Genomic DNA, 27,219 nt, shown 5'->3' with positions numbered 1-27,219 from the left:
ACGATTTACGTTGGTTTGGTTTTGTTATTTTGTCACTCAGCATGCAGGATCTTACTTCCCTGACCAGGGATTGAACCTGTGTCCCCTGCAGTGAAAGCACAGAGTCTTACCCACTGGACTGACAGGGAAGTCCCTCACAATTATGTTTTGTAAAGGTCACTTTACAAAAGGAGGAGATGGTTGGATGGCATCACCGACTCAGCGGACATGAATTTGAACAAACTCTGGGAGACTGTGAAAGACAGGCCTGGAGGGCTGCAGACCACGAGGTTGCAAGGAGTCGAGCGTGACTTAGCAACTGAACGACGAAAGTTCGCTGTCCACTGTGAGGCTGTCAGTAGATACTTGTGACGTTTCTGGATGGATGGAAGGAAGGAAATGAGTTCCCAGGCCAGCAGCAGGCCCACCAGCTCGATTACAGGTCCAGCCCTGGACTCCCAGGTCTCAAGAGGAGGAGAAAGGAGAGGGGTTGCTCCCTGTCCCCCCCAGCCCAGCAGTTCACATGAAAGGTGGCCCTGGTCACTGCCGGGCAGCTCCAGCCAGGCCTCCCAGGTGGTGCCGGTAGTAAAGAACCCACCTGCTAATGCAGGAGACACAGAGGCAGGTTTGATCCCTGGGTGGGGAAGATGCCCTGGAGGCATCAGACCTGACTGAAGTGATTCAGCAGGCAAGCTCTTTTTTTATGGCTCTCCTGGTGGCTCAGCTCGTAAAGAATCTGCCTGCAGTGTGGGAGACGGGGTTTGATCCCTGGGTTGGGAAGGTCCCCTGGAGAAGGGAACAGCTACCCGCTCCAGTATTCTGGCCTGGAGAATTCCATGGACAGAGGAGCCTGGCAGGCTCTGGTCCATGGGGTCACAAAGAGTCGGACACAACTGAGCGACTTTCACTTTCACTTTCTGGGTGGCTAAGGGAACCAGGGGGGCCTCTCCAGGCCAGTGCTGTTGGGAGGCATTCCAGAGAAGGGTGCCAGGGGTGGATACTCCCCGACCCTGGTGTACAAGGCAGCGGAGGAGATGGGCCAGCCCATCTGCAGTTCACACTCTTAATTTTTTGAATCTATGTGTGTAAAAAAGTGGGAGGGAAGCAAGGAGGAGATCCTAAGTTAGAAGAGGGCTTCTCATACGTGTGACCCATGCCTCCTCTGGGGGTCCCAGGGCACGTAGGTTCTGGGTTCCTGAAGTCCTTTCCTGGTCACTGCCAGGCAGCTCCAACCAGGAGCACCCCCCAGTTCCTAAGGCCAGGCTTGGGCCTCAGGCCATGCCTCCAGGAAATAACTTTGTCCATGTGTTTCCTGCATCCGGATGTTTGGGACTTCCTGCCACGTAAAGGGCATCCAGCCCTTGGTGCCCTAGCCCTCCTACCTGCCCCCCCATCCCTGAGCCTTGCCCATGCTGGCCTCCTGCCTGGAGCTCACTCTGCCCTTCTCCTGCCAGCTCTTTTACAGGTTCATGGTCCTGGTGTCCTGAAGCCCTGCCCCTAAGTGCTGACCAGATTCAGTTGTCCCCCCCACCCCACCCTCAGTGGTTGTATCTTCACCCCCAGCCCCCAGCAGAGGGAAGGCCTGTGAAATGAGGGACCTGGTCCCACAAGCATTACCCCCCTTGACCATTGTTGCCCCACTCGTGGCTCCCAGACGTCCTCACCAGCCCCCCTGTTGCAGACTGTCAGCCACAAATTGGCATTTGCCAAGAGCCTTGCCAATGACAAACAACAAGGGCGTTTGCCTTGTGCCTCTGTGGAGACTGAACCCTGAGTTGCTGCAGCTATTGACCTTCAACACCCTTTGAGGGAGTTCCGGGTGGAGTGAGGCAATCTGTATCCTGGTAGGGCAGGTCTTTAGATAATCGGATATTTTCAGGAACTCATTTCATGATCCCAATCCTGCACCTCCTCATATCTAGAAAAACACTAAATCCCTTCATGATGACAGCAGATGCTCATGAATAGCAGAAAACCTCTTGTAAAGTAAGTGCTTGATTGCATGGAACTCCCCCTTCACCAAATCTTACATATTGACCTTCTCCCACTGCCTCTCTTTTGGAGAAGGCAATGGCAACGTACTCCAGTATTCTTGCCTGGAGATTCCCATGGACAGAGGAGCCTGGAGGATTATAGTCCATGGGGTCGCAAAGAGTCGGACACGACTGAGCGACTCACACACACACACACACACACACACACACACACACACACACACACACACTGCCTCTTTGGAGCATCTCTCAGAGCTGTCTGAGGTGCTGCCTCCCGGAGTGCCGTCCTCATTTTGCCCCAAATAAAACTTAACTTGCAGCCCCCAAGTTGTGCATCATTTTTAGTCGACAAGACTAAGTCAGTCCCAGCTTTTGTAGGCTCCATCCACTCTTTGGCCTGGGTCCACCTTGCCAGGCTCACGCCAAGCCCCACCCACCAGGTGTCCACCTCTGGGTGAGGGGCTGGGCAGTGCTGACACCCACCACCTCGCATGTCTGGGTCTGCTCAGCCCCCCTTCCCCTCCCCCAGGCCCACCTGCAGTCCCCACTGCCTGAGCTCCTTAGGCTGCGTCCCCACCGACGGGACTGTCTTCAGTCCTGAGCCCGTCTCCCCCCCCCCCCCCCCCCCCCCCCGCCCGCCACCGCAGTGACCTCTCTGGAACACTGGTTGTTCAGATGCTCCTTGACCCTCTGAAGGAGACTTTTCTGTCCTGACTCCCTTTGGCCGCCTGAGTGGCATCCAAGAGAGAGTGGGGGAGAGAGAGAGACAGAGAGAGAGAGAGGCGTGTGTGGTGCTGGGGCTTCTCTGGGCAGAGGAACCCCTCCAAGTGGTCCATCTGCCCTTGGAGGCTGCTGACCTTGATGCTGGGAGGGAGGCCTGTGCTTACTGACCCAGAGAGTCAGCTGTCACCACTTCCCCCTCCTCCCCAAATGCCAGGGTCAAAGGGGCAGGGGACACAGAGGTGCTGGGAAGAGCTGGAGCTATTATTATTCTCCCACTTGCAAATTATACCTATGACAAGTAGCTCAAAATAGCTGAGGGCGCAGTACAGTGGGGGAGGGAGGTGCTGAGAGATGGGCAGGACTGCTGGAAAGCAGGGTTGGGGGAGGGCTGGGGCCTGGGACAGTCAGCTCCTGTTCGCAAGGTGGGAGCAGGACTAAGGGACGTGAGAAGCCGCAGGGTGTGCCCACCCCACTTCCTGGATTCCATGGTTTTAAATATTTTGACTCCGTTTTCATCACACACACACACACATACACAAAATCCCAAAGCAGAATCTGTTTTCATCACATACACACACAGTCCTAAAGCAGAATCTGTTTTCATCACACAAACACACACACATAATCCCAAAGCAGAATGTTTTCATCATCATCTCACACACACACACACACACACACACACACACACACACACAATCCCAAAGCAGAATTTGTTTTCATCACAGACACACACACACTCCCAAAGCAGAATCTGTTCTTGGGATGTAGATCCTGATCTTTGAAAAATGTGGTCCCTCACCAACCTAGACAGCATATTAAGAAGCAAGCAGAAATATTACTTTACCAATAAAGGTCCATCTAGTCAAGGCTATGGTTTTTTCCAGTAGTCATGTATGGATGTGAGATTTGGACTATAAAGAAAGCTGAGCGTTGAAGAATTGATGCTTTTGAACTGTGGTGTTGGGGAAGACTCTTAGAGTCCCTTGGACTGCAAGGAGATCCAACCAGTGCATTCTAAAGGAGATCAGTCCTGAGTATTCATTGGAAGGACTGATGTTGAAGCTTAAACTCCAATATTTTGGCCACCTGATGCGAACAGCTGACTAATCTGAAAAGACCCTGATGCTAGGAAAGATTGAAGGCGGGAGAAGGGGACGACAGAGGATGAGATGGTTGAATGGCATCACTGACTCAATGGACATGAGTTTGAGTAAACTCCAGGAGTTGGTGATGGACAGGGAGGCCTGGTGTGCTGTAGTCTGTGGGGTCGCAAAGAGTGGGACACGACTGAGCGACTGAACATCAACTGGGGACCACAGGGAGAAGCCCTGTATCTGGTGCTCTTGGAGGCCCAGAACCCCTGATCGTGGACCAGAGGAAGGTGGCGGCGGTCAGGAGCCAGGGAAGCGGCAGGCATGCAGCGCCAGACCCGAGGATCGCAGAGCCGCTCCGGGTTCCTGGCTGGGTAGGATCCGGGCAGGAAGTGCGGGCTCCGCCTCTGCCGCGGAGCTGGAGAGGAAAGGGCGGGCTCAACTGCCCCCTGCTGGCCACAGCCGGACCAGCACCCTACAGAGAGCCGCTCCAGCTCCCCTGGCGACCGCATATGGAGGCCTGGTCAGAGCCCGCTGAGAGGAGGCAAACCCATTGCCACATGCAGCACAAAGGCGTGCTGTGGCAGGAAGGATGGCGCGGTAGACAGAATAAGGACCGCCAGGATGTTTGCATCCTAACCCCGGAGCCTGTGAATGTTAGGTTACATGGCGAAGGGGAATTCAAATTGCTAATCAGTAGACTTTAATAAGGAAATTATCCTAGATTATCCGCCTACAGTTCAGTTCAGTTGCTCAGTCGTGTCCGACTCTTTGCGACCCTATGGACCTCAGCACGCCAAGCTTCCCTGTCCATCACCAGCTCCTGGAGCTTGCTCAAACTCATGTCCATCCAACCGTCTCATCCTCTGTCGCCCCCTTCTCCTGCCTTCAATCTTTCCCAGCATCAGGGTCTTTTCCAATGAATCAGTTCTTCCCATCAGGTGGTCAAAGTGTTGCAGCTTCAGCATCAGTCCTTCCAATGAATATTCACGACTGATTATCTGCCTTGGCCCAGTGTAATCGTGAGGAAGAGGAAGGCAGAAGAGCCAGAGAGAAACATGGAGAGAGAAGGCAGAGAGCAGTGCTATTAGGACCCCACTGCCCCTCACTGGTTTTGAGGATGAAGGGGCCACTGAGCCCAGGAAATAGATTTATTCTCCCTTGGAGCTTCAGAAGGAATGTGGCCCTGCCGACATGGATCTCAGCTTGGTGAGACTTCAGTTCAGACTGACTTCAAGAACTGTGAGATCACGAATGTGGGTTGTTTTATTTGTATTTATTTTGCCGTGCCACATGGCTTGTGGTTTCTTCAGTCCTCCACCAGGGATTGAACCCCGGGGCCTCAGTGATAGCAGTGAGTCCTAACCACTGGACCACCAGGCAATTCCCTGTGGGTTGTTTTATTTACTTTTTATTAAGTATTTTAATTTATTTTTAGAAAATATTTATTTGGCTGTTCCAGGAGTCAGTTGCAGCACGTGAGATCTTTCATCTTCCTTGCAGCACCTGAGATCTTAGCTCCCAACTAGGGATTGAACCTGTGGCCCCTGAATTGGGAGCATGGAGTCTTAACCACTGGACTGCCAGGTAAGTCTTCTTCATGCATATTTAATAAAAAGCAAATATGTAGCCTATAATCATCTCCCAGGCTGTAATTAACACACTCTCATTATTTCATAACATAAACCACCCCAAAGTTTGCTGGAAATGGCTTTTATTAATAATAAGTCACATGATGAGATGGTTGGATGGCATCACCAGCTCAATGGACATGAGTTTGCGCAAACTCCAGGAGATAGTGAAGGACAGGGAAGCCTGGAGTGCTGCAGTACACGACTTAGCGACAGAACAACAATAACAAAGTTTGCTGGAAATTGATTTTAATAAGTCACATGATACAAAAGGATAGGAATATTCAAAGGGCACTTAGTGAAACACTGCTTTGTCCCACAAGGGCAGACAGAAAAAAGTTAAGGCACAATGGTTGCTCAGAAAACAGGAATAAGAGGCTGAAGAGTCAAAACAAGTAATCTGTGTACACACACACCCATCACATCCCTCAGGCCCCTCAATCTATCAGATAAGAATTCACCTGGCATCAAAACAGTGAGTGGGAGCAGATAACCGGAGGGCTAGGAGCCAGAGGAGATGGGAGCCAGTGAGGTCTCCAGGAGAGATGAGATGTCCTCTAGCTGGGAGACACCTATTCATTATGACAGATACCAAAGTCCCTACTGCTGGAGGGCAAGCCCCCTTGGAAACATCTGGAGTGTTCAAGAGCCAACAAAGGGAGGAGGTGAGTGGGCTCTGACATCCGGAGACAAGAGGTTCACATTCGCTTCCCCACATTCTCTACCGGGAAGGGAAGACAAAGAAAACCCTGTGTCGGGCTGGATCTGCCTCCTTCCTGTGGAAAGTCCCCGGAAGCGCCCCTGATGGTGGTGGTGGTGGGGTGACCACCCAGAAGGAGCCCAAGGCTGAGAAGCCAGCTCTTCTGGGAGGAGGCAGGAGGCCATGGGAAGAGCTCCACCCAGGCCACATCCACCTCCCTACAAAGTCCCCGAGGAAGAAGAGACCCCTCCCGGCCAGGGACTTCCCAAGCATGAGCCTGGGGCTGGATGAAACCACAGCACCATCCTGGAAGGAGCGCCAGCAGCTCCGAGATGGTGGGGGCACCCTCGTGAGTCACCTGAGTTCACAGGCTTCATGGAACCAAAGCAGATCATAAAAAAGATCAAAACTGAAACTGGAAGCCCCCAGGGGGTTTGGGAGCTCCTCCGGGTGTGGAATGTGAGCCCGCGGGCCACCTCCCAGCACAGTGACACCACCAAAGATCAGCAAGCAGACTTTCCTTCTGGTCAGGGTCTCCTGCTCACAGGAAGACCAGAGGGAGGGGCATAGGGGACCCTCCAGTTCCATCCAGCTGGAGAGGGCCCTGTGGGGGCTTCACTGTCTGTGGAGGCCCCCTACCCTCTTCCCGCAGAACCGTGTCCCAGCCTGGCCACATGAGCTGGAGTGTGGGGATGTGGTCCCCAACGTCCAGGGGAAAAACCAAAGACACACACTCTCCTCTGCAGTGTCCTGAGCCCTACTGCTCGGCCACCTGCCACCAGAGGGACTTCAGAGTGGGGGATACTCTGTCTTGAGAGGGGCACAAAGGCGAGCCCCTGGGTGGGAGGGGGTGGCCAGGGCCTGGTCAGACTGGTTCAGAGACAGCAGCGGAGCCCGGAGTCCAGGGGACGGCAGGCAGGCTGCGAGAGGGAGCCTGCGGCAGCCCCCAGCCAACTCTGCACACCCCAGCCCGGCCCAGAAGTGACTTGTCGACACGCAGAGGCCACCCTCCCCGCCCCCCCCCACCCCGGCATTCGCCTTCAGGCAGCACGACCCCACGCCCTCCTGCCTGCACAGCGGCCCTCAGCCCTGCTCCAGGCTGTCGGCGGGCTGCACCACTGTGTAGCTCCCCTGGCCCAAGGAGAGCTGCCGGCTGAAGAAGGACGTGCTGCGTTTCGGTTTCACCCGCTTGATCGTCTCGCCTGTTGGGGGAACAAGAAGGATGCACTGAGGAGGACCCCCCAGGGAAGGGCCTGGCCCCAGGGGAGCCCCTTCTGGAGCCTGTTCAGGCTGAGCTCCCCTCTTCACTCCCACCAGCGTCATGAGCCTCAGCCCCACCCCCAACCCTCCCATAGTGAGGGGACAGGGGCAGGGGGCCAGTCTCCTAAATCAGGGCACCAGGGTTTCCATTTGATGCTGGGCCTGCGCTGGTGTCCAAACCTGTTCGAAAAGAGACTGGAGAGGGGTACAAACGTCCAGCTAATAAAGAACTCACAGGGATGTCATAGATAGCATAAGGAACATGGTCCGTAATACTATAATAACTCTGTATGGCGACAGATGATAACCAGACTTACGAGGATCACTTTGTAACATATAAAACTATTGAATTACTATGTCAAAATCACTATATATACGAATATGTAGTATGTCAACTGTAATTCAATTCTGGAGTAGGAAAGGGCAGCCCACTCCAGTATTCTTGCCTGGAAGATTCCACGGTCAGAGGAGCCTGGCGGGGTATAGTCCATGGGGTCGCAAAGAGTCAGACATGACTGAACACACATATAATTCAATTACAAAAAAGAAGAAAGAACAGAGCAAAGTCACAAAATACCTATAATACATACCACTGCCTGAAAATGATCCTCAAGATTAAACAGACTTTTTCTGGGGGAAGAGGGAGAGGGTGGCGCTTGTGGAATTTTAGTTCCCCAACCTGGGATTGAACCTGGCAGTAGAAGCCTGGAATCCTAATCAGTGGACTGCCAGGAAAGTCCCTAAAAAGACTTCTTAAAAGTTAAAAATTTCAAGCCAGGTGATCAAGGTCAACATCAAAAGTCAAAATCATGTTGATAGTGCACCTTTGGTATGATGTGGTAAAAATGGCACATTACTTCTGTGATCTTCCTCCCCCAAACCCTTAACTCTTGTCTAATAATGAGAAAAATAGAAGAGAGATTCCAGTAAAGGGGCATCCTACAATATGCCTGACCAGTACTCCTCAAGACTTTAAGGTCATCAAAAACCAGGAAGGTCTGAGAAACTTGTCACAGCCAAGAGGAGCCTAAGGAGACACGACAACCACATGAAGTGTGGTGTTCTGGATGGGACCCTGCATCTGAAAAAGGATGTTAGGTAAGGTTAACACTAAGGACTTCAGTTAATTTACTGTATCATGTCAGTTCATTAATTCTAACAAACATACCATATTAACATAATACGTTAATTTTAAAAAGCAAGTGACAGAAGAAAAATAGGCAACAGAAATAAATGGTAATGCATGAAGAAACTGTATGTGATCAATCATGTAAAAACGACCTCACTTCACCAGCATCCGAACACCAACTCTGACGAGCTCACTGCCCTCAGAAAGATAACACCTGTGGTGGGTGAGGATGGAGAGGCAGGTGCCTCCTTCTCTCCTGGGGTGGGCACAGTGGGTGCACACTTTGACCGGGCAACCCCATTTCTAGTAATCTATCCTGCGGAAACAGTTATAGATTCCAGGTAAGGATTTGGCTACCAAGTAAGGTATGCTGTTTATAGTAGCTGATGAACTACAAATACAGCTGGCCCTTAGACAACAGGCGGTTGAGATGCTAACCCTCTGTGCAGTCAAAAATCTGGTATACCTTCTAGCTGGCCCTTCACAGAACTGTGGTCTCATCCACCAGTTCAATCAACTGCAGATCACGTGTGCTGTGTGTGTTAGTCGCTCAGTCATGTCTGACTCTTTGCGACCCTATGGATGATAGCCTGCCAGCTTCCTCTGTCCACGGGATTCTCCAGGCAAGAATACTGAAGTGGGTTGTCATTCTCTTCTATAGGGGATCTTCCCGACCCAGGGATCAAAACTGTGTCTCCTGCATCGCAGGCAGATTTTTTACCACTGAGCCAATAGGGAAAGAGTGCATTAGGGCACCTATGCCATCTTTACCAGCTGCACTGATTTCACAGGGTGTGTATCCATTCTTCCCACACCCACACCTTTAGTAACAGACACTAGTAGTTTCTAGTTTTTCACGTCTGGATATGCCTGTGGACACAGCAGTGAGGGGCTCTCACTGCCGGGGGCCCCAGAGGGAGGCCTCCGACTCTCCATCAAATGATGGGATGCTTGCACCCCGCCCTTGCCCCCCGCCAGGTCCTGCTGGCTGGAGGCTAACTCTTTGCATCTGGAACTGCTCCCCACCTCCGGAGCTCCCTGTGGTGTGCATGTGCACATGTGTAGGTGTGTGTGCACAGCACGAGGTGGTCACTCACCCTCCTCCACGTAGTCGATGGTGGAGAGATGCTGGATGCGGCTGCACACCACACTGCCCTGCCTCCGCAGCTGGGGGCGCTGGTGAGGGGGTGGTAAGGAGCCAGAGGCTGAGGTGGGGCCGGCCTCGTGGGAGGCGGCGGGCTCCGCAGCCTGGCTCAGCTCGATGCAGTACTCGATGAGGCTGCTCATCAGCTCGGCCTGGGGAGGAGAGGGGGCCGGCGTGAGGCCTGGGGGGCTCTCTATTACCTGCTCCAGAGGGAGAGGATCCAGACCCACATGCCCTACCCACTGGTGGGGGACGCCGATGAGGAAACAAATACCTTCTACACAAGAAAAGAAGGGGAGTCTGTTCTGTGGGCCAGGGGAGGTACCCCATTTGGGTTGACTTCAGGGGTCAGATTGTTGTTGTTTAATTGTGTAGTTGTGTCTGACTCTTGTGACCCCATGGACTGTAGCCCTCTAGGCTCCTCTGTTCATGGGATTTCTCAGGCAAGAATACTGGAGTGGGTTGCCATTTCCTCCTCCAGGGGATCTTCCCGAAAAAAAGAAAGGAGAGTGAAAAAGCTGGCTTGAAACTCATCATTAAAAAAATAAGATCATGGCATCCAGTCCCATCACATCATGGCAAACAGATGGGGAAAAAGTGGAAGCAGTGACAGATTTTATTTTCTTGGGCTCCAAAATTATTGCAGATGGTGATAGCAGCCATGAAATTAAGATGCTTGCTCCTTGGAAGGAAAGCTATGACAAACCCAGACAGTGTATTAAAAAGCAGAGACATCACTTTACTGACAAGTCTGTATAGTCAAAGCAAAGGTTTTCCCAGTAGTCATGTATGGATGTGAGAGTCGGATCATAAAGAAGGACCATAAAAAATTGATGCTTTCGAACTGTGGTGTTGGAAAAGACTCTTGAGAGTCCCTTGGACTGCAAGGACATCAAACAAGTCTATCCTAAAGGAAATCAATCTTGAATATTCATTGGAAGGACTGATGCTGAAGCTCCAATACACTGGCCACCTCGTGCGAAGAACTGACTTGTTGGAAAAGACCCTGATGCTGGAGAAGATTGACGGCCAAATGAGAAGGGGGTGGTAGCAGATGGGGTGTTTAGATAGTATCACCAACTCAGTGGACATGAATCTCAGCAAACTCCAGGAGATAGTGAAGGATAGGGGAGCCTGGCTTGCTGAGTCGTGAGGTCAGCTGGGTGGGGTAGGCGGTTCCCCTGAACACATTCCTCAAGCCTTCTCAACAGGCTTGAAACATTATACACGTTGCCACAAAAGGTGACGTGACCAAATGTTAGCGGGCAGGGTCTGGGCACCTTAGGGTGGGGACGGCCAGGGCTGGCAGATCCACAGACAGAAAGTTGCCAGCAGGTGGCGTTGCCTAGGCAGGGTGTGTTCAGGGACGGGGACATAGCAAGGACTGGGGTAGACGCAGGCTGGCTTTGGACCCCAAGATGAGAGCCCCCTGGGGAGCAGGGTCAGAGGCCGAGGGGGCAGTCGGTGACTGCCCACCCGATGGGGCGACCCGACGCTGCTCCAGAGCCACACAAGCCACCCTGACGAGGGCAAGCAGGGCAGGAAACTGCACGGGAGGTCCGGGCCCCACACGGGCATCTCCTCCCTGAGGGAGCTGCACGGAGCTGAGCGCAACAGGGCCGCCCTCTGAGATCCTCCAACACCACCCGATGCTCCTGAGGTTGGGGGAGGCTGCCATTACACCTCAGCCGCCTCCAGCAAAATGAAATATGCATTCAGGATAAGACTCAGCAAGCTAGAAATGGAAGAGAACTTCCTTAACCTGATGAAGGGCGAATATAGAACACACAGCCAACACCACGCTTACTTAGAGCAAGGCTGGAGGCTTTCCCCTCAGGCCCAGGATGTCTGCTCACCCCGACTCACCACATGAGACCAGTGCTGCCTAGCAAGACCAGGGAGAGGCGCGCGGCCGGCAAAGTTAGAACACAACTGCCCCCTTCACAGACAAGGTCTTTAACAGTCCAGAGACAATCCCAAAGGAGCCTCAAAAAACCTGCTTTCAACGAGTGAGTGAGTTTCACAGGGTTACAGGATATGAGGAAAACAAAATCAACTTTGTTTCTGTATGCCACAGCCAACAACTGGAAATTGAAACTAAAAAACAGTACCATCTCTGGTAGCACCAAAAAAAAAGGGGAGGGGGATAAATTTAATAAAAGGTATATAAGATATGTATGCTGAAAACCACAGAATGTTAGTGAAAGAAATCAAAGACAAATAAATGGAGATATAAAATAAATGGACCGGGGGCTTCCCTGGTGGTTGAGTGGTAAAGAATACCCCTGCCAATGCAGGAGACATGGGTTCGATCCCTGATCCTGGAAGATCTCACATGCCAAGGAGCAACTAAGCTGGTGTGCCACAACTACTGAGCCTGTGTCTAGAGCCCACGTGCCACAACTACCGAAGCCTGCGCGTCTTAGAGCCTGTGCTCCACAACAAGAGAAGCTACCGCAATGAGAAGCTCTATGCCGAAACTTTGAAGCAGCCACCACTTGGCACAACTAGAGAAAAGCCTGTGCAGCAGTGAAGACCCAGTACAAAGTGAAGGCCACTCAGCTGTGTTCGACTCTTTGCAACCCCATGGGCAGTAGCCAGTCAGGCTCCTCTGTCTATGGAATTCTCCAGGCAAGAATACTGCAATAGGTTGCCATTCCCTTCGTCTAGGGATCTTCCCGACCCAAGGATCAAACCCAGGTCTCCTGCATTGCAGGCAGATTCTTTACTGTCCGAGCCACCAGAAAAGCCAAAGGGAAATAAATAATTTTTTAAATGTCATTTAAAATAAATGGACTAGAAGATTTAAAAACATCTCTTCAAAAGACATTTTTAAGAAAATAAAAAGTTGTAGACAAAGTTATAGACTTTGCAGCATCGAAACATGTATATTATCTAGGGTGAAACAGATCACCAGCCCAGGTTGGATGCATGAGACAAGTGCTCAGGCCTGGTGCACTGGAAAGACCCAGAGGGATCGGGTGGAGAGGGAGGTGGGAGGGGGGGACCGGGATGGGGAATACATGTAAATCCATGGCTAATTCATTTCAATGTATGACAAAAACCACTGCAATGATGTAAAGTAATTAGCCTCCAACTAATAAAAATAAATGGAAAAAAAATAAAAGATAAGAGTATGTAAAAAAAAATAAAAAATTTTAAAAAAGAAATATATGATAAATAAACATAAAAAAAGTTATAGACTTTGTCAAGTTATTAGACAAAACATTTGTAAAATATTTATCTGATAAGGGACTGGTATGCAGAACATATAATGAACTCCTATAGCTCACTAAGAAGACAAGCCAATTTAGGGATTTCCCTGGTGACACGAGGGATCAGAATCCGCCTGCCAATGCAGGGGACACAAGTTCAACCCCTGGTCCGGAAAGATTCCACATGCTGCAGAGCAACTAAGCCCGTGCGCTGCAACGACGGAGCGCATGTGCCGCAACCACTGCAGCCCTTAGCGCCTAGAGCCCTGTTGCTCTGCAACAAGAGAAGCCAGAGCACCGCATGAAGAGTAGCCCCCGCTTGCTGCATCTAGAGAAAGCCTGCACAAAAAGCAATAAATACCCAGCACAGTCAAAAATAAAACACACTAATAAAATTTTACATTTTCCTGATTTCAACCAAGTGGACAAATGATTTGAACAGACATTCCATCAAAGACCTACAGATAACAAATAAACACACAGAAGGATAATCAACATCCTAAGTCATAATGAAAATGCAAACGACGACCACTCTGACCTGCCACTACCGTACAGTCATTATAATGGCAAACAAGCAAACACTGACAACACCAGGTGCTGAGCAGGATGCAGAGCACCTGGACCCTCGGACATGGGTGGAGGGACTGTAGGATGGCACAGTCACTTTGGAAAACAGTTTGGTAGTTTCCAGTAAGGCTGATCCTATGTTTATGATACAATCCAGTAATCCCACTCTTAGGTATTTACACAAGAGAACTGAAGGCATACGCCCACCCAACAGCCTGTACACAAATGTCTAGAGCAGCTTTATTCACAAAAGTCCCAAACTGGAAATATCCTTCAGTGGGTAAAGAGCTAACCTGTAGTATATCCACCCAATGGAACACTATTCAACAGTCAAAAGGAAAAGACCAGTACACCATGAAATGCGGATCATCTCAGGGGCGTGCATCTTAGTGAAAGTGGCCAGGCTCAAAAGGCTGCATAGAGTATGTATACTATAGGGTTGGATTGCTATTTGTTTATCTATCTACCAGTTGAAAGACATTTGTGTGGTTTTCAGTTCTTTGGTTATGATACACAAAACTGTAATGACATCTTAGTGTAAATCTGTGTGTAGACATATGCCTCTTTCTCCTGGGTAAATACGATAAGTGTGTTTATATGACATTCTGGAGAAAGCAAAACTCTAGGTATAGTCAAGAGGAGGTATCAGATAGCAAGTGAAGAGATGAGTCTGAAATCATACATACATATCTCATCATCTGAAGAGATATGTATAAAACAATTTAAAAAAGAGAGAGAGAAAACCCCAAAGAAAAATTGGCAGACTTCAGCAAACAGGACATCTAGATGGTGGATATATTATGTAAGAGGTGCTCAACCTTATTGTGTGTGTGTTGGGGTGGGGAGGGATGCCAACTAAAATCACATGGAGATTTGGGGGTGATGGAAATAATGCCAATAAAAAATGGGCAAAAGATGTGACGAGACGTTTCACTTCTAAGAAGATACGTGGACAGAAAATAAGCAGCTCTGTAGCTTGCCTGTGGTGGCGGTGGTTATGTGAACATGTTAAAACTCACCTCTCAAAACAGGTGCATTTTATTGTAAATTATATCTCAATAAAGTTGAATAAAAAGTAAAGAAAAGAAGCATAAGGAGATATCTCTCCTCAACCAGCAGAGTGGCTGAAGGGACAAAATAACGATACTAACTCTTGGAGCCGCCAGCACACGGCCAGTCGGCTCCGGGGCGTGAAGCTGGGCGTGTGCACAGAGGATACACGCAGCATCTTCTGCCACAGGCCCGAACTGGACACCCAAGGGCCCGTCAGCAATGGGACGGGAAAGTCAAGAGGGGCAAACACACACGGGAACACCTAGTGCAAGTGGGAGACCACGGCACTGGCACCTACAGTGGGACGGAGCTCCCAGATACAGGGCTGAGCGCGAGACTGGGCAGAACAGAAGGCACCGTGGGGACCCTCTATAAAGTTCGAAGCCAGGCACAACGACTCTGGGGTGACACCAGTCAGGATGCAGGGGTCCCTTGGTGGGGGGCATGGCTGGGAGGGGGATCGAGGAGGGGTTTTTCTTAATCTGAAAGGTGTTACATGGGTTTCTTTTTGAAGAATATAATTTATTTATTTTTGGCTGCACTGGGTCTTCGCTGCTGCTCGGACTTCCCTAGTTGCGGTGAACGGGAGCTACGCTCCAGGCACCGGCTTCTCATCGCGGCGGCTTCTCTAGTTGCGGAGTGTGGGCTCAGCAGTTGTGGCACACGGGCTTTTAGATGCTCCTCAGCTTGTGGAATCTTCCTGGACCAGGGACTGAACCTGTGTCCCCTGCCCTGGCAGGCAGATTCCTACCCATTGTATCACCAGGGAAGTCTGTTACATGGGTTTCTTTTGGGAAATTTGTTGAGCTATATACACTTAGGAGTTGGGCACTTTTCTGTATGTATATTGTAATTCAATGACATGGAGACTTCCCTGGTGGTCCAGTGGTTAAGAATCTGTCTTGCAATGCAGGGGACACAGGTTCGATCCCTGGTCAGGAACTAAGATTCCACATGCTGCGGAGAAACTAAGCCTGTGCACTGCAACTACAGATGCTGTGTGCTCCAGAGCCCACGTGCCACAACTAGAGAATTCATGCGCTGCGACGAAAGATCCTGCATGACGCAACAAAGATCACGCGTGCTGCCACTAAGACCCAATGGAGCCGAATAAACAGGTACTTTTTAAAAGAAAAGGATGTTTGAGATTTAAAAAACAAAAAACTGTGCTAAAGAAATAAAACAGAACATTTAGATGAAAAAAGAGAGACCTGGATAATTCCGTGGTGTTCCAGTGGTTGGGACTGTGCTTTCACCACTCAGGGCCCAAGTCTGATCCCTGGTCAGGGAACTAGAATTCCACAGGCTCCAGTATGACCAAAAAAAAAAAAAAAAGTCTAGGCCAGTGATAAGGCAGGGGCAGAGGGAGCAGGGTGGCCAGGAGGGTTTAGAGGCTCGAGGCGCAGAGGCAGGAGGGGCTGTTTGCTTTCACAGATGGGGAGTCCCTGGAGCGCATCTCTGCTCCGGGAGGGGAGCACCAAGGCACTTAGTTCTGGAAGGGCCCTCGGCCATGACCAGGGTGGGAGGAGAAGGGACAGGGGGTGGAGGTTGGGGTGGGAAGACAGGGTGCTGAGTGCACAAGAGTGAAACAAAGGCACTCTGGTCACACAGCCCTGGGCAGCCCTCCACCAACCACTGCCGCAGCTGCCCCACCATCTGACTGGCCTTCCGAACCCTCTTGGGTGGCTCCCGGTCAGCAGGAGTCAGCTCCCTGGTGTCCAGGCCCTCAGCAGCCCTCGCACCTCTTTGCTAGGCAGCCTGAGCCCTCCGACAGCCGGGGGCCCCTGGGTCCGCCGTCTCCACACCCGCCCCCACTGGGGCGTGGGCAGCCCGCCCCTACCTGCTTGGAGTAGACCTTGAGAAGCTTGTTGACCGGCGTGCCCTCGCTGTCCCCGTCGAACTCCAGCCATAGCACAGGCTCCTCCTCCTCGGGGGAGGTGTGGTCCCAGGACAGCTCCTGGAAGCGCAGGCCCAGCAAGACGTGCTGGCCAGCAGAAGACAGAGCTTGGACTCCTCTGGGCAGAGGCCCGCTGCCCTGCCCCATCCCCGAGGGCAGCACCAAGAGCAGACACCTGGCCAGGCTATATTTACCTCCAAGGCTGAGCCGAAACTTAGGTGTGAGTTTCTCTGAAGAGAAGAGTCCCTGCTTCCATCAGACCCTCAAGGAGGGCTGTGGTCCAGGAACTGAGACCCCTAACCCACAGCCCTTCTCACCAGCAGGTCAAGCCCCTGAGAGCTGGGACAGTGGGGAGGGGAGACCCTCCTCCCCCAGAGATCAGCTGGGTGGCATCTTGGCAGGAGGTGCAGCTGGGCCCAGCATGTCAGGGAGCAGGTGCCCAGAAAGGGCTGGGGTCCCTCTCTGGGGACCACCGGAAGTCTCCCCGAAACTTGTCTGCTAGCATGGGAGGGACTCCTGCCCAGGTGCATAGAAGCCCCTGGGGCGGACTGCCAACATCACTACTACACAGGCTGAGACAACCAGCGGAGACAGCTAGTGCCAAAAGCAGGAAGTGGAGCAGGATTCCAACAGCCGAGAGGACTCCCAGTCATGGGGTTTTTCCAGAAAACCACCAGTCTCTAGCCAGTGGTCGGGTAGAGCAGCCAGGCCCTGCCAGATGCTCTCCACTAGCTGCAGCCCCTTCCCCTAGTCACCCCCTTCCCCTGCAGGCTGGGCAGGAAAGCTGACCCACAGTAGGCTCAGCGAAGCCCCCAGAACGACAGTGGAAGACCCAGAGACATCCAAGGGAGGGAGGCCAGAGAAGCTGCCCACCCTGCCCCAAGGCCAACCACAGGCCCAAGGGAACCAGGAAGGCCTGGGTAAGGACCCCACTCCCCTCCTCTCCACTGAGGCCCCCGTTTCAGGTCCCCCCTGAAGGAGCAGGACCTACCTTCTCCCTGCAGTCGATGACATGAACGCCATCCAGGCTGATGGCCACAGACACTGGCTTGCGTCCACCCCGGTGCAGAAAGCCCTGGGCTGGCTTGTCAATCTCGCCGTGGAAGAAGGCACACCTGGGGAGGGAAACTGGGGTTAGTCTGTCCCCTCCAGCACCAAGAACAAGGCCAAGGTCAGAGTTCACCCACCAGTAAGTGCACTGACCAGGCCCTGTCCCAGGCACCTGAGAAGCTTACGCTGTTTGGGTGACTAAAGGTTAAGTGGAAACCCATCCCAAGGAGGGAGAAACGGAGCGGGTGGGCCAGAGGGAGGCTTTGTGGAGGTGGTGGCCTCTGATCAGGCAGGACAGGAGGGGAACTGGGTGGTACAGAGCGAGCTGGGCCCCACAGGCAGAAGGCAGAGCATGAACACAGGTGTGAGACAGAATGAGTGATGTTCCAGGAACAGCCAGGAGCCCAAGAGCTCAGAGCCTGGGGGCTGAGGCTGCTGGAGGCTGGGAGAGCCTGGGGGCTGAGGCTGCCTACCATCCCCCCACGGGCTGCTCAGGCAGGGAAGCCACTTCAGGACTTGACACTGAGAAAGGGACCAGGGGCCTTGAGACACCTAGGCACTGAGCTGCCACCCTCTTCCTCCTGCCCCGCCATGGCCTGTCACTCTTGTGCCCTGGGCCCTCACCCCTGGCTAAGCTGGTGAAAGCAAAGGTGTTAGTCACTTCAGTCGTGTCCAACTCATTGAGACCCTGTGGACTGTAGCCCGCCAGGCTCCTCTGTCCATGGGATTCTCCAGGCAAGAATACTGGAGTGGGTTGCCATGCCCTCCTCCAAGGGATCTTTCCAACCCAGGGATCGAACCTGGGTCTCTGGCAAAGCCAGAGCCATAGTTAAATCCTGCAGCCCCAGGTGGGGACTGGAGACAAGCCCGCTCCAACTTCAGTTCTGAGCTCAGGGAGGGCTCCCCTTCTGGGCAGACTCCTGACTCCACTGAGGACCGGAAGAGCGGCCACTTGCCCGCCCTCACCTCAACTCCTCACTCGATCAGGTCCTCCCTGTTCGCACACGTGCCTCTCACTCATCACGGTAGATTTTCTCTGCCCGCCCCCATAGCGGCTCCACCCCTGGGTTCCATCTCACAGGGAGGCTCCCGAGAGAGGTGGTTCCACGTACTGTCACTGATTCTTTTTCTCTTGCTCCTCCACCCGGTGCCACCTCCACGATGCGGGAGCCAAGGTCAACGATTGGCCCCAAGGAGCCACATTGAACTCGACCTTGCAGAAGCAGCACCTGAAGCTTGGTCATTCTTCCTCCTCACCCTTCCCTTCACCGGGCTGGCAGAGGCCCTCCTGCTGGGCTGGCTGGCGTCCTCTGCCTGGTCCAAACTCACTTCTGTGGCCATTTCTTGGGGCTCCTGGTTTCAGACAGCACCCGCATTCTGATGACTCATCCACTACCTGACTCTCTTCTCAGAAACCCAAGGGCTTGCCTGGAAGTGCCACTTGAAGGTCTGGCAAGCATCTCAAAATCAACACATCCAAAGACAAGCCCCCAGTCTGCCTTGACCTATACCCCTTCCCGCCCACACCATCCTGTCTCAGTTGGTGTCACCACCCCTCCGCTGCTCGGGCAGAAATCTGGAGTCCCCTCGGCCTGCTCCCCTTCACCTCTTCTCCTGCACACCTAGCGAGCTCCTTCCACTCCAGTACCCTCAACACCTCTTGAACCCGACCACCTCTGGAATCTCCCCTCCTGCGGCCTGAGCCTTGGCACTCTTTGGAGTGTGGCCACTGTCCTCATGGCTCATCCTGCCTGCCCACAGTCTGTTCTCTGCTTCTGCTGTTGTCTCTCTTGCCCCTAGAACGGCCTCTTCACAGGCAGGAACGGTGGTCTCTTCTGCTCACCAAGGGGTCTATAGCACCTCGAGAGTGCTGGCACCCAGTAGGTACCCAAGAGCTAAGGGCTAGAAGTGCCTGTGCGAACGAGAGCTGGCGGAAGGGGAGGTGGCAGGTCCAGGGGCCACATGACTGTAGCAGGAGGGAGGAAAGGACCTGCCCGGTGTCCGAGCTCGTGACAGGAGAGCGGGAGGAAGAATGTCCAGCCCGGGACCCGTGGAGCCTGAGGCGCTGGCATCTAGACGCACCTCAAGGACAGAGCTCAGTGGTATTGCAGATGGGTTCACGGGCCGGGGAGGGACACAGCGCCCGGGGCTGTGGCCACACTTGGGAGCCGCTCACCCGTAGAAGGGCAGCTCGTGGCACTTGAGGAGGTAGGCGCGGTAGTGGGGGCTCAGGGAGGCCTCACACTCGCTGTCGCTGTTGGCTCCCTCCTGCACCCGGCGGTAGGCGTTCAGCAGGCCTTGCTCGCCCATCCCGGCCTTGGCCCCACGGCCCCGGAGGGCAGCGAAGAGCCCGTGGCCCCGCTTGCAGAGGTGGGCAGGGAGGAAGGAGTCCAGCTTCTCCCTGTAGAGGAAGGGAGATGGTGCTGGGCTGAGGATGGCTCCGTGCCTGCAGGCTGGGAAGAAGGTGCAGTCCTGGGGTGCGGGGAGCATGGGGGGGTGCCTGGACATGAGCCCCCAGAGAGCCCACTGCCCCCATCCCTGCAGCATGCCTGGTTGGTGAGACACCTGGAGGCAAAGCCAGGAGACAAGATGAGAGCTGAAACCAGGCCCATCCCAGAACCAGACCGTGACCAGAGGGCCTTGGGGCCAAGTCTGTGTCACGGAGTCCGGAGGGCCTGGATTCCTAAGCCAGCAATTTTACAATCAAAAGATAGTGTAAATGACCTACAGCCATTGATGTTTTGTTCTGCTAAATAGAGATGTTAAAAAAATCACCATCAGCACAGGCTCAAGAAGGAAAGGGCATTGTCAATCACACAGACTCAGAGTCCTGGTGTGACGGCGCGGCGTCTCCCCCTCAGACAGCCCTGACTGTGGCTGGGCGCCGGCCCTGCCGGTGGACCGCAGCTGGGGCCCTGGGTATGAGCGCCTCTCCAAGCCCGCTTCTCCACGTTCTAATGACAGGGATCCCTACTGATACAGATGGGTGCTGACGTGTGCTCGGCACATGGCAGGCGCCGAACACACACAGTTGAGGTCGTCTTTTTCACTGAAGAGGGGAGGAGGCTTCTGGAGGAGCAAGACTCCAGGCCACGGGGAGGGGTGGCTGGCCCTGCGGCCCTGACACAAAGGAACGTGATGCGGGGAGAGGCCTGGCTGCAGAGCAGCAGGAGGGGCGTCCAGGGGGCCGTCCCCCGACTTCTCAGGACCATTTTCATCATCTGTCCCCCCACATCCCTGCTTCCAGCCACAGCTCCCCCTTGTCGTTTGGAAAGCCAGCCTCCTACCCTCAGTCCGTGGCGTCTGTGCGGGCTCATGGCGGGTCCAAGGGAGGATCTGGACCTCAGCCAATCAGTGCTCTGGCCACTCTGTCTCCTTTGGGTGGACCTGGGCCCAGCCGTCATCATCAGATGAGTCTCAGGACTCTGGTCACGTGAGGGATGAGGTCTCTTCTTGCCAATGTGCAACCACTGTGGCCGCCTGGCCACTGTGTGGCAAGAGCTTGCCTGAGTGCAAGCTGGCCCAGAGGACACAGGGCTGGGCAAGGAGAGCGAGGACCGGGTCTGGTGGGCGGGGAAGACCCAATCAGAGCGCCTGAACCTCAGTCACCCTCTGCTGTCTCAGTCACTCGGTTTACAACCCCATGGACTGTAACCCGCCAGGCTCTTCTGACCACGGGAGTCTCCAGGCAAGAATAGTGGAGTAGGTTGCCATTTCCTTCTCCAGGGGATCTTCCTGACCCAGGGATCGAACCCAGGTCTCAATCATCTCCTGCATTGCAGGTGGATTCTTTACCCACTGAGCCACCTGGGAAGCCCTCAGTCACCATGGACCCATCCATTTCCTGACAAAGTCCCTCAAGTCCAAACAGTCTGAGCTGGGTTTGCTGTCACCTGCAATAGGACCAGACATGCCCATCACAAAAGCCGGGATTTCTATGGATGCCAGCCTCAAGCCAGCTCAGCTGGAAGCGTTCAGGCTCTGCTGAGCGTGGGTGGCCCTGCTAGGCCCCAGCTGTTAGTCACCAGGCACAGGGCCCAGTCTGGACACATCCTTCCCCCTGCAACACAGCTATACACCGAAGGGCTGGTGTCGGGGGGATCCCTGAGTCTAGGACAGGCTGCATTCCAAGTACATCCTCACTGCAGTTATTGGTAAACTTCAGGATTCGTCCACGGAGGTCAGAGACAGGCCTGGTCTACTTCCCAGGTAGACTCAATTGTCACAACCCCAGGCCCTGCCCATCAAAGAGCACGGTTTCTTGAGAGACAGCTGGGAAGCATGGAGCCAGCATGCTGGAGTGTCAGGAAATGGGGCCTGTCTCTGGAGTTCAGGACTAAATCAGACAATCGGTGGGGTGACTCAATCAAGGTCACACAGCATCAGGGCCTCCTGACTCCAGGACCTGGCAAGACCACTTGCAACCAGGATTCTGAGACCAGGGGGTCCCCTCCATGGGCCCTCACCTCAGGGCACAGACGGCGGGCTGGCCAGGCTGGTAGGGCCCGAGCTGCACGCGGCACACCAGGGCGCCCAGGGCCTCACAGTCCTCCACGTCGCAGGGGTACCGGGCGGCCAGCACGTTGCCCTTGGCCTCCTCATAGAGCAGCCGCAGGACCTCCTTGTCGTGGATCTGCGAGCCGGAGCAGCAGGGAGGGGTGGCTCAGTCCGGAGGGACACCCATGTCCCGGGATCAAGGGACAAGGGGAGGCTGGACACCCTGGGAAGTGGCACCGCCTGGGGCTCCCTGCCTCACCTGGAGCTCCCGCCATTTGGGGAAAAACACGTTTCTCCGGAACTGTAGGGAAGGCTCATCTGGGGAGAGAGGAGGGGGTTACTGGCCACCCGCACAGCCACCCTGTCTTCCCCGCTAACTGACCCAGTCTCAGTCCCCGAGCCTTCTCCACCACCGCTCAGAAAACCCCAGAGCTGTCCAGAGATGGGGGTGTGTGGCTTAGCTCAAGGTGCTCACTGTTCCCCCCAGCCCACCCTATCCTGAGCTGCCCTCCCCTGGGGGAGATGCTGGCCCTGGCCTTAGCGAGGGCAGCTCCACCTGCCAGGGGAGGCCTGGCTGGGCCGGGAGGTCACACCCCAGACCCAGGTGGGTCCCCGAGTTAGGGACACACAGGCAGCAGCACTGACCCATGGCCACGTCGTCATCTGGGGCATCAGTGAATCGCAGCAGCAGCTCCTGCCACTGGCGGCCCAGCTTGTAGGGCTGGTGCTTGGGCTTCAGCTGCACCTCTGCGGGAGGAGAGGGAAAGCCACCATGAAGCCGTGAGCAGCGCAACTGCCCACGCTCACAGCAGGGACGACGCACTCAGGGCCAACGTTCACCGAACCATTTCAAGGGCTTTACAGCAACTGCCCTGAAATGACCCTACTCTCATTTCATCCACAGCGAAAACTGAGGCTCAGAGAGGCTAAGGTGTTTGTCCAAAGTCAAACATCAAGTGAGAGGGGGTCAGATTCCAGGCAGCCAGTCTGACTGTTCCCTACAGTGCCCAGGGTGGGCTGTAGCTGAGAGGCTGTGACAGACGCAAGGTGCTGGGGGTGGCAGTCCTGATGCCCCCGGCACGACCTGGAAAGCAGAGCCCAAAGCTGGTGATAGGCTCAGAGGCCCAGGGGGCTGTCTCCTGCTTCTGGCCCTGCCTGGGCCTCTGCCTTGCCAGCCCCACCCAAGCATGTCCCCGGAGGCTCTGGGGTCCAGCCAGCCTTACCCCGAGTTCTGGCAGCTCAGGGGACTCCTGTTATCAGTACGGGACTGTGGTCCTACACTTCCAGATGGGCCCTTTCTGCCTAGAGGCTGTCCCCTCAGCGAGACGGACTGTCCCTGGAGCCCTGTTCCACACAGAGTGACAATGGCACTCAGAAGGTCCAACCTCCCCAAACAGCCAGCTTGAAGTGTGGCTCCAGCAGGCGGTACCCCTCCCTGCCTCACGGCCCTGGGGCACGGATCACCGCCACACCCGCTCTGGGGGCGGACTGGGGCCAAGAGTCCTGAGAGCCCGCATCAAAGATGAAGTGGCCTTTCAGCCTTCCTGAACACAGCCTGGGAACAGAGTGGGCGCTGACCCCGTGCTGGAGCCTCCTGGCCAAGGCGGTGCCCTGCATAACCCACTGGCCACACAGGAGGTCCATTCATGTTCTTGAGAGGGGGCAGACGGAATGCGACGAGGAGGGAGTGGGGGAGGAAGTCAGCTGGCCAACTGCAGGGACAGGGAGCTGAAGGCCGGGCAGGGGCCACGTTAAACCACCACCCAGTTTTCCAGAGACACAAGCCGAGGGGCCCGCAGTCCTGCCCAATAGCCAGAGGGTGAAGGTGGGGCGGCTGAGCTGGGTGGGAAGCGGCCGAGAGAGACTGGTCAGCAGGAAGTGGGTGGGTGAGAGCAACAGCTGGGCAGGAAGCTCCCACCGGTGGGTGGGGGTGGGGAGACAGGCATTCCCCCCCCACTCCCGCCACCAAGCCGGCATATCCTCCCTCCAGGGCAGAGGCACACACTCCTAGGGGCCTAGGGACCAGGCTCACCCTTCTGACCCTGTTTCTCTACAAGGGAGAGTATGTAATCCCAGAACAAGCCTGGCCCCGGCACCAGGTGGAGCATCCTCTCCCTGGCCCCTTTTCTGACCAAGCCAGCAGACGAGTGGCCCTATTCGGAGGCCCCACGGGGCTCTCTGCAAGCCCGCCGCACATCCCCCAGGCCTGAGGGCTCAAGAGCCTCCATTGCCCTCACTCTTGCTCCACCCCCGCCTTGGGATCTCAGCCTGAAAAAGCAGGACAAGGTGATCAGAAACCCGGCAGGGCTGGAGGGTTCCTGCAGAGAAGCTGGGTTCCCACTCATCATCCCTGCCCTCAGGAAAAGTTGCACCCTTGGGGTGGCTGCATCCTGGGCCAGGTCCCACCTTCCTCCCAGCCTCCAAAGAGCAGAGTGAAGTTCAGAGAGGCTGGCTGGGGGAACCACCCAGGCTTCTGTTCCGACCTCTGTCCCACCACTTGCTGGTCCAAACCTCAATTTCCTCATCAGTATGACCAGGCTGGGGCCATGAGGGTAAGGTGAAATTCTACTTGCAAAATGCGAGTGGCTCCCTCCCTGTCCCCCATCCTGCTCCTCCTGATGCTCAGGCTCCAGCAGCCCCGAGGTAAGAGTCAAACATGGCCCTGTCTCTGCCACCAGCACCAAGAAAGGAGACGGGGGCAGAGGAGCCAGGCATCGTTCCAGGGCTCTGGGTCCTGGAAGCCATAGGTGGCTCCAGGACACATGTGAGTCCCATCTTTCCCTGATGTATAGTGGCCAGAGGTTCTAGAAGCTGCCCTCTCCTCTGCCAGTCAGTGCCCTTCCAGCCCCCACCCCACCCCCCCCCGGGCTTCTCAGTGCCAAGCCTTACCCAGCAGAGGGGAGACGAGCCAGAGTGCGAAGGCGTCCAGGGCAATGTCTGGAAGCTGTAGGACCTCGCGGATGGCCCGATGCAGCTCATGGGCGCTGAGTGAGGGCAGGTTCTCCACTGCCAGGGGCACCATCGAATCATCCGCCAGGTACACCAGCACGTCGGCTGCTGCAATGTGGGCCGGGCAAGGTCAGCTGGGCCAGCTAGCACAGGCATGCCATCTAAGCATCTTCCACTCCCCTGCTGGGGTTGGACCCTGTATTCCTTGGGGTGACCAAGGCTACACTTCAGAGGCAGAGCCCCAGCATCCCCGAAGGACCCTGTGAAGAGTGCTTGTTAGCTCCATGCTGTCAATGCAGAGGCCCCGGGTTAGATCCCTGGTCAGGAAGCTAGATCCCACGTACCTCAACTAAGAGGTCACATGCTGCAACTAAAAAGCCACCACATGGCAACTAAGACACGGTGCAGCCGAAATAAACACATTTTTTTTTTTTTTTTAAGTCTACTGGGACTTACTGGAGACCCTCAAACCACCCAGAAAGCCAGCAACTCTGGCCCAGGAACCAGCCTTGTCCCACCCTAAACCCCCAAAGTTTCAAACTGGGGCTGGCCGCTTCACCCTTAACACACTCCCCCCGCAACCCCAAGGACTCTGGGATGCTTTTCCCCTGAAAAAGAACATTCCACAGTGGGACTGAGGCAGAGAGAGATTGAACCCATCCTGAGATTACAGCAGTTAGTAAATCAAGCAAGGAGGGAGACAGCTGGTGACACACCTTAAGCAAGCCACTATCTCTCTCTGGCCCAAGCTACGTGGGGACAGAGGATTCCCTGCGGTACAGCAAGATTCAGGGCTTAGCCTCCTCAGGATTCTTCAAGCCTCAGCACTCAACACGATGGCCTTTCAGAAGGACTTAAGTCTTAAACAGGCCAGCTGAGGTACAACCCTGGAAGTTTGAGTGTTCCCTGGTGACAGCCCGTTTGGAGCCTGGAGCCCAAAGGAGACCCTTGGAATGGCAGCCAGATTCAAATCTCCATCACTGGAACTAGAGGCACCGTGAAGAAGCCCTGAGGGCTCCAGTACTGCCTGGCCTCTGGCTGGCTGGCTGACTTCAGCATGTCACATGCCTCAGGCGCCAATACCCATCCCCCACTACCCATCCCCCTCTACCCCACCCAGAGCTTCTGTGAATCAAATGAGGTGAAGCCTGTGAAACACAAAGGTATAGTTTATTACACACAAATGAAGGTGCTTTTTGGATCCCCAATCTATTCAGCTCTAACAGTCACTTTCTTGAGAGATCATAAAATCACGTCCAGTTCAGTCAGTTCAGCTCAGTCGCTTAGTCGTGTCCGACTCTTTGTGACACCATGGACTGCAGCACGCCAGGAGGCTGAAATTCAGAGGGACATCTGGGGCAGTGAAGGCTCCAGTGTCCTGTACTTAACCTCTCTAGGGCCCAATTTCCTTCCTATAAAATGTAAATAATGATCCCTGTTTTCAAAAAACTATTTACCAAACAGAAAGTGAATATATCACTTTTCATTCATGAGATTTCATGTGAATTTCACAGCTACCTAAGGTTTTACAAGTTAGGAAGATTTACACGTGAGTACTCAACTCTGCAAGTAGCCTAGTGACAGAGCTCAGGTCTTCGGACTAACTTGTCACTTTTCCACATCCCAACAGACCTTATTTGTTAATTAATAATAAAGTTATCTTCAATGACAGAGATGACGAGCCAGGGTCACTTCCTCGGGGCTGGAACCCTAGGAAGGTACGGCGGGGTGGGGACTGGGTTCAGGGACCCACCTCGGGCTCCCACGGAGGACACACTGCTTCGATGGGACCGATCAGCTGGGCCGGGCTGCCCGGTACTGCCTTCCGGCCCGTCCATCTGCAAAAGGAAAGAGAAAAAGTTGTTCCTTGAGGGTCCAAGGATGGGGGTGTTGTCACTGAGGAAGGAAGGGGTTCAGAGCTGATATACGAAGGTGAACACCAGGGTTGAAGGCACAGGTGTGCAGACTAGCGGGGTGAGGGGTTGGGGGGAGTCCTCAGTCAACTTTAGATCGGGGCTGGTGGAAGGAGTCGGGGCCGTGGCGGTCAGGAGAAGGGTCAAGCTCGGCTCGCCAGGATGCCCAGGCACGACACGGCACACCCCTATCAGGGGCGGAGGCCGGTGCAGGGCGTCACCGCTCTCTCACCTCGCAGGAACGCAGCGCTCGCTGCCTCAGTCCAGGTTCCTGCCCTGACCCGGGCCCCCAGGTGCCGCTCCGTCCTCACTGCCGGCCGAGAAGCAGGATCCCTCCCGCGCTCCGGTTCCCGGGGCTGCTACGCGGAAGCCCGGGCGGAGGAAGCGCGGCGCGCACGGCCCCGCCTCTCCGGCCCGCGGGAGCCAA

At 54.6% G+C, this 27,219-nt stretch overlaps 1 protein-coding gene across 1 annotated transcript; it reads right to left on the bottom strand.

Moving 5' to 3' along the window:
- Positions 1 to 5,484: 5,484 nt before the first annotated feature.
- On the bottom strand, positions 5,485 to 27,177 carry FRMD8 (FERM domain containing 8). Its single transcript, XM_020906444.2, has 11 exons — positions 27,025 to 27,177; positions 26,633 to 26,717; positions 24,820 to 24,987; positions 22,576 to 22,677; positions 22,190 to 22,248; positions 21,900 to 22,066; positions 19,610 to 19,834; positions 17,375 to 17,498; positions 16,327 to 16,470; positions 9,605 to 9,803; positions 5,485 to 7,320 (listed from the first exon to the last, which is right to left on the bottom strand). Exons 2-11 carry the CDS (start codon positions 26,715 to 26,717, stop codon positions 7,202 to 7,204), a joined length of 1,392 nt encoding a protein of 463 aa, XP_020762103.1. The 5' UTR covers positions 27,025 to 27,177; the 3' UTR covers positions 5,485 to 7,201.
- Positions 27,178 to 27,219: the final 42 nt, after the last annotated feature.

This window comes from Odocoileus virginianus, chromosome 28 (assembly GCF_023699985.2).
Source record: "Odocoileus virginianus isolate 20LAN1187 ecotype Illinois chromosome 28, Ovbor_1.2, whole genome shotgun sequence".
NCBI classification, from domain to species: domain Eukaryota; kingdom Metazoa; phylum Chordata; class Mammalia; order Artiodactyla; family Cervidae; genus Odocoileus; species Odocoileus virginianus.
The sequence above is the reverse complement of the archived record's forward strand: the minus strand, read 5'-3'. Positions and strand labels throughout refer to the sequence as shown.